Source organism: Humulus lupulus, chromosome 2 (genome assembly GCF_963169125.1).
Source record: "Humulus lupulus chromosome 2, drHumLupu1.1, whole genome shotgun sequence".
Lineage (NCBI taxonomy): Eukaryota > Viridiplantae > Streptophyta > Magnoliopsida > Rosales > Cannabaceae > Humulus > Humulus lupulus.
Window position 1 is genome coordinate 83,500,610 of NC_084794.1, and position 9,417 is coordinate 83,510,026.

The 9,417-nt window shown below is 34.2% G+C and overlaps 1 protein-coding gene across 2 annotated transcripts; it reads right to left on the bottom strand.

Annotated features, from left to right (window-relative positions):
* Positions 1–306: 306 nt before the first annotated feature.
* Positions 307–4,082, bottom strand: LOC133818129 (uncharacterized). Of its 2 annotated transcripts, XM_062250842.1 has the most exons (7): positions 3,933–4,082; positions 2,709–2,811; positions 2,298–2,618; positions 2,058–2,164; positions 1,816–1,948; positions 1,503–1,697; positions 307–969 (listed from the first exon to the last, which is right to left on the bottom strand). In XM_062250842.1, exons 2-7 carry the CDS (start codon positions 2,715–2,717, stop codon positions 685–687), a joined length of 1,050 nt encoding a protein of 349 aa, XP_062106826.1. In that variant the 5' UTR covers positions 2,718–2,811; positions 3,933–4,082; the 3' UTR covers positions 307–684. The 2 variants fall into 2 exon arrangements, with proteins under 2 accessions (XP_062106826.1, XP_062106827.1); XM_062250843.1 differs by lacking the exon at positions 2,709–2,811 and having other exon boundaries at positions 3,933–4,077.
* Positions 4,083–9,417: the final 5,335 nt, after the last annotated feature.

Below are 9,417 nucleotides of genomic sequence, written 5' to 3' on the forward strand. Positions count from 1 at the left end.
TCTATTTGAATGTTCAATTAAAGATGCGATTGCACGATTAGGACGTCCAAACTCAAATGAAGCTTTGAATCCATATTAATTCCACCCACCAAAGATCAATTATCAAACCCAATATTGGTGGTTGAAGCATTCTGTCAGCGGTTGTGAAGTATTTAAATATATTGGCAGAAGCGATTATAAAATCTCAGTGACCATCTGTTCTTTTAATTTACTATTTAGTTACCATTTGGAGGCCAGATGAGAATTAAGACTAGAATAATAAAGCGTACCGAACTCAAGAAAAAAAAATGAACAAATTTGGGACAATTCACAAAAAAGAATTTACTTCTTACAGCTTTTGAGTAAGGCATTTTTGAAACAAACTCAAAGGAAAAATGAAGAGAAGCTACGGCTACAAAATACCAAATCTCGAAGACAAATGGACCAGTACATGTAATTTGGAGAGGCTCGGAATAGGAAAAAAAAAATACAGATAAGAGGTATCATAAATTTCTGGCTCAACTACGTGCTTCGACTGCAATACAAGACATCTCAATGCTCCACAGTATGTACAAAAGATAAGAAAAGAGGAATTGGAGAGGCAAACCATAGCGAAACAGATACAGCTATGCTCACTAAAACTCATATCTTTAAATTGGGGGGACAATACTAAATTGCTTGTACGTGATACTATATAAGCCTGTGTCAAGAACCAATCACAAGGCCCTCCCTCGAGATATTAGTAACACGTAAAACTGCCTGTGCACTGAGAGGAGAGAGCTTCGAATGACAAAAGCTCTCCCAAGAGCCCGTCTCAGGGTGCTCAGACACTGCCACTGATGAAATATCATTAGATTTCTGATAAACAGTTTGCAGCTCCAGGAGAAGGTTCCGAGCAGCCTCCCTTGACTCAGGAAGCTGGTCGCTAAGCTGGGATGCGGCTGTCTGAATTAATTTGTCGATACCATATGCTTTAATCCCTTCATCACCCTATTGACATCCAGACAACACATAAAAAGAAAGCAAATCAAATTAGGGGCATCAAGTAGCAATTTAATATACTAAAAATCGAGAAACAATTGTTGTATAACATTATAATTTATAACTAATTGCAAATGGTAAAACAGCCTTCCTGCCTATCAAGACCAAGTGAACACAGCTAAAAACACCTTGGTGTATAAGTGGTTCTAGTGAAATGAAACACTTTTATCCCGAGATGCTAAATTTTAAATGAAATTTTGAAAGCCGACAGATTGCTGATAATGCATATATATGGTATTATACTAATTTCTAGTACTATTGGGATGGATGCAAAATACACAAGTACTTCGCACAAGTAACTGACAATACGAAATTGCACAAGTGCATCGAAACAACATATGAATTGGGATGAGAGACCCTATACCATTCGCTTGGAAACAGGTGAAAATAATAAATAATAATAATAATAATAATAATAATAGACAAAAAGATCATCCAACAAAGAGATTCGTTAATGAATGTATTTATTGTCTTTTCCTTACCAATCGTGGAACACTTCTACAAAAGCACATTGATGCCTTGGCTCGAATTCTAGGATTCCTATGCTTGAGACATGGTTGCAGCTTTGTTAGCAACAACATTGGGGAAACCCAAGTGGTCATTGAAACCAAAGCTTTCTCAGCTGCCTCGCATACAAATCGCTTGTCTTGTGATGACTTGAGAAGTAGCTGAACTAGCTGCATCCATCATATTGTACCACAGAAATAAATAAATAAAAATTAGCAACGCATAAGCAAACCTTCATTTAGAACATGGTAGGACAATGTTATAGTAAAATTCTAATCGACAAGTTACCAGAGAGTCCAGAGATTCAATAATAAGATCATTGTAAGCACTAAATATGTCTGCAGATGTCATGCATGCAGTTTTGCAAACAGCACTTCTTGGATTTTTCAAGGACTTTGCAACCAGTGAGATAACATCTCCCCTGTTCATCAAATAAGAGATGAAGATCATTAGTGAATGCCAATATTAGAAACCGACAAAAAATATTAATAGCTTATTCTTTTTTTAGAGTGGTAAAATTTCAGACTTACAACATATCAAGCATGGCCTCTTTGTGAAATAGTGATAACCGACGTACATTGTTTAGTGAATCACACACTAAGACCCAATCTTTAGAGTCTAGCCCAGATAAGAGCATCTGATAGATCAATCAACACATGTAGGTCATGTCAATAAGAGAAAGTCTACATATAATCACCATTGAGAAAGAAAACCAAGGTAAATAATAAACACCATCACAATAAAGAACCATCCGAAATCTTAAAACTAACCTTCAGACTTGTATCAACATCTTCTACATCATTTAAATTCTCCGAGTCAATGTATTCGACCTCTGAACTTGCAATCTCTGCTACAGGATTCACAACTTCAACGCCATTAACAGAGTTTTTATTTTGTCCTTCTTCAAGGTTCCCATTGGTATTGCCATTAACAGAGTTTTTATTTTGTCCTTCTTCAAAGTTCCCATTGGTATTGCTAACTACAGGCTTAGCAATACTTCCTTTACTAGAGTTTTCGTTCCTCCTCTCAAATCCAGGTATAGTATTAAGATCTTTTAAAGCTTTCTCTGACATAACTGCTATAGTTAAAGTCTGAAACAAAACAAATCACACAATAAACATCCAAAATTAAACAAATATAATAATCATTGTTTTTCCACCAAGATCATCAATACTATAGACCAATTTCATTTCCGGCAATAGTTCCAATGATGTTGCTTAATTGAGCCATATAAATGCTCAGACATTGTTCCAAAGCATCCAAGGCAGTGTTATTCAGTTGTCCCTAGCAAACATCAAGTATTCATAAACATCAACTTATTTGACAATTGGCAAGTGTTACACCCGCTTTGCAACAAAAGATCAATTATCATATTTCATGATCGCTAGAGCACAAGTGCCATATGCAATAGTCAAAAAGTAGCTTCTAAATGTGTTCCTATCAAAAAGCTGCACAATCACTAACAATAACTGTCTCTCAAACCGCTCATTTCAAGCCAAAAGCATATTATAAATTTTTGGGTCTTGCTCTCCTTTAGTAGCTAAATCTGGCTGTCTTTCTAACCTTTTTTTAGGAGTACAAACTCTTCTAAGATTTTGTAAAATGACATTAAACTGATATCATCACTAACATATTCAACTAAGTAACCTTTTATAAGGCGTCCTAAGGCATCACAAGTAGCCTTGTTAAGGCTGAGTCATAACCAACAAATGCCACCGCATGCCTACTTCACATAATCAAACCTCATTTCTTAACTCTTACTTAAACTTATGAACTCCGATTCAAATGAACGAGAAAAATCATAAAAATCCAAAACCTACCGATTATCTGACGGACAATATGGTAAACAGATCAGGATAATGACAATGTGGGCCTATAAACGGTACAATGCACATGAATAATTTGTGGATACGACATAAAGACCCCCAATACCAGAATCTAGTGGCGAACATCAAGACGAACACAAATATCAAAACAATATGCAGACACACCAACTGGTACATAATATTATACTAGTACTATAATACAAGCATCTCCAACACGAAAAATCCCTAATTATTCAGAAAATAAAATTGAAAAAATTGCAAACAAAATATATACACACACAGAAAATTTGTTTCGATTAAAAAATTACACAAATCAGCAAATAAAAGAAGCCCCGAAAGATCTAGCCCCCGAACTAGCAAAAATAATACAAAAAACAATGAAAAATGTGAGGTAGTAACAAGGAGGATCTCGCCTCAAGACTCCATCACAGATCGCAACCCTCTTTCGCCTCAAAATTACACATTCAAATCAAATTCCACCATTTTAAACAAAGATTTACCAAAGTTATATACAAAAAAAAATGAACCCTAGAAATTCTTACATACATACATAGAGAGAGCGAGAGAGAAAAAGAGTACCAGAGAAATGGCGGAGAGAATAGTGTCGGCAGAAGAGCGAGGGAAAGAGGAAGAAACGATCAAGAGCGAAGACGAAGGCTTAGTCCACTCTGTCTGTGGAAATGACCGGAGTCTCACTATATATATATATATATATGGAGAAGAAAGAAGAGGCCTTGTTTGGTAACCGGCGAGACTTTGTTCTCAAACGACGTCGCTTTATGGGTTTTCATTTCGGGTTTTTTTTATATAATATGGGTATAACCCGACTTGGGCCGGCAAGGTCCTAGATAACTGCATGTGATCGCTCTTTATATAAAAATCGCATTTAATTTTCTCTCTCAACTCCCCCATCGATTTCGACTTAATTACAAAAAGGCCACTGACTTGACTCGTTAATACCAATCTAATAAGAATAAAAAAAAACAACCTCTCTTGGTTTGGAAATAATTTGTTTATTTTCTAAAAAATATATAGATTTTAAATAGAAAAAAACTCGGATTTCGAAGAACCGGAGTTCTGACGCGCCAACACAAGAAAATGAAACTTAACTTTCCCTCGAAAAACAAAAATAAATTGGATTTTCTTTTTTTTTTTGTGTGGAATCAAAATGATGCCACGTCAATTTACAAACAAAAAGCCATTCATTTAATGATTATTATGGATGGTTTAGTTTCGGTCAAATACTCGTACAAATAAGGGCTTAGAATGAAATCAAGCCCAGCTGTCTGATTTGATGGAATTTTGGATTTATTTTCTTTTAATTTTGGTCCCAAATAGCTAAATTTTAATTTGAATGTACTTCTGATTGGAAACACTGGATAATGTCCCAAGCCTGATACAAGTCTATTTATAACCTTTGTTTTCTAACACTAACAGTTACAGATACCCACATGGGTTGCCAAAAACACCCTATGTCGGTGCTCCTCAAACCCTTCTTTTTTCTATAGTTTTTTTTCCTTCCTTTATTAAAAAAATATCATTGTATAATGGCTTCTGGGACCTTTTATTATTGAGTATTGGTATATACTGATCACACTAATTGTAACACCATATTAATATTAGTTGTCATCCTTTATAACACACTGCCATGCAATGATTTAATTATAAAATAAATATTTCATTTCAATTTGTAGTCACAGTTAGAGTTTTTTTGTTTTTTTTTTACAATTTATTAAGAATTATAATATAAGACGAAAACGACACAAATGCATGCATTAAAATATGAAATTAGAAGCATGTCATGTCAAGCATGGCACTAATAACAACATTTCATCTTTAATCTTTTACCTTCTAGTGCTTATGAGAGCAAAGTGGGCCTAAGCTATTGTGAAATTTAGAGCTAAGTTTATTTAATTTTAACTTTTGTTTGTATAACCAAAGTACAAAAAAATAAAGTAAATTAAGTTATGGTAATAAACAACTTTTGATATATAATTAACATTTTATTTTATGGTGCGATGGGTCAAATGTGTTCAACGGACCACATGATAGTATTCATTGTACAAAACGCAAAATTGTTAATATTTGTCGTATTTGGTTAGATATGTGTACTTTAATGGTTTGGTTATATCTTACAGATAATAATAGTTAACATGGAAAATAAGATAAAATAACTCAATTAAGAGACTCTTACTAGTGTACTATTTCTCGCAAAATAATTGATTTGTCTTTTACTTTCTTACTAAGTAGTAGGGGTGAGCATCGATCGGTTTGGACGGTTTTTCACAACAAAAAATCAAGAATTCAGTTTTCGGTCCGGATTGGTGCAATCCAAAAACCGACCGAACCAAACCAGTTTAAAAAAAAACCGACCGTTTTGAACCGTGGTTTGGTCGGTTAAACCGACCAAACCGAATTGATTATTGTTTTTTTTTTTTAAGTTTTAGTTAAAAAATTAAAATTTTTGGATTGTTGGAATTCATTTTTGTGCATTTTTAAAACATAAATATATAGAACATAATTACATTTACAAATTTTAAAGTTTGAAACATAATTAAAAGTCCATAATTAAAAGTACAAATTTTAAAAATTTTAATAATTGATAATTATATAATATTATATTATTATTTTATTATGTTCAGTCGGTTTCGGTTTTATTGGTCGGTTCACCCAAAATTTCAAAACCAACCGAACAGTGGCGGTTTGCACTGTCGGCGGTTTTTTCGGTTTTCGGTTTAAACGGTTTTGGTTTTTTCGGTGTTCAGTAGGTCGGTGTACACGGTTTTTTCGGTTTTTCGGATTTTATGCTCAGCCCTACTAAGTAGGGATGCAAATGGGTCTAGTAAATGCCTCGTCCTCGCCTATGCTCTCAGCAGGGCTGTGGCCGAGAATTTCCATCACGATTGAAACGGTAAAGACCTGCAAAACTTAAAATATAAAAGGATAAATAGTATTTTTACTATCTGAATTTTTGACAATCTAATTAAAATTTCTACCTAAATTATTGATATTATCATATTGTGCCATCTTTTATGATTAGCATAAAATAATTAGTATTTTTGTCCATTAAACTTTGACAACTACTAAATTGTACCTCATTTAATTGTAAAATTTAAAAATATATTTTTCTATTAGTTCTTAAAAAAATTAAAAAAAAATTATTAAAAAAATTCAATAAAAAACTAAAATTATTTAAAATTCTTTTTAAATACATTTAAGTTTAAAAATATTTTTTAAAAGAAAAACTAAATTTTTACAATTATAAAAAACATATTCCCCCTTCTTCTTTATTCTTTTTTATTAATTTTTCTAATTACTTTCTATTCTTTCATTTTTGCCCCCTAAATTCATTTTAAAAATGAGTTTATGTCTTTTTGGACCATGTATTTTTTTCGATTACCTATTTGGACCCTGTATTTTAAAAAATTTATTTTTTGGACTCTATATTTTGTAAAATTGTTCAAATAGACCCCTAAACTCAATTTTGATGAAGAAAAAAATTGAATATAATAACACAGTTTTTAAGCAGAATTATTTTAATTTTGTTCTGAATTGTTAGTTTGGTAAATTATTTATGATTTCAGTTGAAAAAACTTTGACCAAAATCGGGTTTAGGGTTCTATTTGAACTATTTTACAAAACATATGGTCCAAAAAGTAATTTGTCAAAACACATAGTCCAAACAGGTAATGAGACAAAATACATGGTCCAAAAAAGTATGAACCCTTTAAAAATTAAATATATATAAAATACTACAAATTTAAAATGTACTAATTTTAAAAGAAATATATAAAACTTAATTAATTAAAAACATTGGGAAAAAAATGAAAGAATAGAAAGTAATATAAAAAATATATTAAAAAAGAAAGGAATATGTTATTTTTATTTGTAACAATTTAGTTTTTCTTTTAATTTTTTTTTAAACGTAAATGTATTTAAAATGAATTTTAAATAATTTTACTCTTTTGTTGATTTTTTTTATATTTTTTAAGAATTATTTAGAAAAATAAAATTTGAAATTTTTATAATTAAATGAGACACAATTTGGTAGTTGTCAAAGTTGGAGGGTAAAAATGCTAATTATTTTATGCAAATCGTAACGGGGGCACGATCTGATAGTATCAATAGTTCATGGGGAAATTTTAACAGACTGTATATTTTAGGATGCACAATCTGGTAGTGTTAAAAGTCCAAGGGGCAAAAATAGTATTTATTCAAAATAATATATATTTATATATATATGGTTTTTTACGCTGAAAATACCCAATATTTTTGCAATGTTCTAGTTTTATACTTAACCTTTTTTTTTGTGGTGAATATACTCAAACCCACTCAAAGCTTCTCTCCGTCACTAGCCCCCTATTAATACTTGTTAATAATGCATATGTGGCATTGACGTGGTCTGACAAAGGTGAGGTGTTATTGCCACGTAATCTTAAATAAAAAATTATTTAAAATAATATTTCATAATTAAAAATGTATATTTTTATAATTAAAATAAAATATTTTTTTAATTATAAATCTATAAAATAAAAATTAATTAATATAATTTTAAAAAACAACAACAATCACCCTAAAAATTATATTCTCGCGTCTTCTTCTTCTTTTTTCTTTTTTCTTTTTTCTTTTTCTTTTTCTTCTTCTCTTGCCCAAATTTTCTCAACCTCCACCCTTTTTTTTCTTCTTCTTTTTCTCTTGCCCGGATCTTCCCTGCCCTTCTTCTTCTTCTTCTTCCCAAATCCAAACCAAATCTGATTTGGGTACAATACCATGTAGATGTGATTTCCTACAATTGATTAGACAGGCACCAAGCAACCTGTCAAGAACAAAGAGAGAGACGAGAGTTCAATTGGGAACATCAGTGGGGTGTCAGCCAAAGGGACTCCGACGCTCAAGTTAGTCGGGTTGTAATGAAAGCTAATCGAAAATAATAAAACTATGATGTAAAAAATGAAATAGTGATGAATGGATGGGTAGTGGAATGGTCAGAGTGACGGAGACGGCAGGACTAAACGACTGGGTCAAGTCTGGTCAAATCAGATGGACTGATTCGACTTGCTTGACTAGATCGCTGGGAGAGATGGCGCAATCTTTGCTTCAATAAGAAAGTAAAAGAGAGTCAAGTGATTATAATATGTCTCGCTCTCAACCCCTGAGGGTCTTATTTATTGTTATTCTTTTCGTTCCGTTCTCCTCCCCTTTAGCTCGCCCGTCTGACCCGTTCTTAGTGGTTCCCTCCGATTTTCATGGGAATAGGGGCATGCATTTTGACTGCTTCATTGTCCCTGACTGACTGAATGCACTCGGACTCGGGTTTGGGTACCAGCTAGCTCGTTTGGATGGCTGAGCCCATTTACATAGGTTTAGGGCCTTACTTGCTTATTGGGCCTGGCGATTAGTCTGGCTGACTAGCTGGGCTGTAATTTGTAGACAAAGTTTATCCACTACAGTTTGTCCCTCACTCTCTAGTTAGAATTCATTCTAGCTAGAGAGTTTATAATATCGAATTCTAGGCACGGGACCTTTAAGGCTACCTGGCCAAGCGAGACGAATGTCAGAGTGGTCGAGTAGCCTAGTGGCCGAGTGGCCATAGTGGCCGAGTGGGCCAGGTGGTCGAGTGATCAGGTGGATGAGTGGACATAGTGGTCGAGTGGCCAAGTAACCTGGTGGCCGAGTGGTTAGGTGGCTGAGTGACCTGTGGCTGAGTGGTCGAGGTGACCTAGTGGCCGAGTGGCCTATTGGCCGATTGGATTGTGTGCATGGGCTGAGTGGCTTGCCGAGATGCCTGTGTGCCCAGGAGAGATGGCTGAATGCTCTGCCGGGGTGGCCGAGTGCTCCGCCGAGGTGGCCGAGTGACTCGCGCGCTTGGGCCAAGTACCCTGCCGAGGATGTTGTGTGCTCGGGAGAGACGGCCGAGTGGGCCGAGTGCTTCGCCTAGATGGCCGAGTGGCCTACGTCTCGCGAACTTCGTCTGTCTCTGAAACTTTGGGTGTTTCCTAAGGAAGGTTGAGTACCTTTTGGTAGGGCCTCCGATGGTTGACACATGGCACCCATCTGGTGGAGT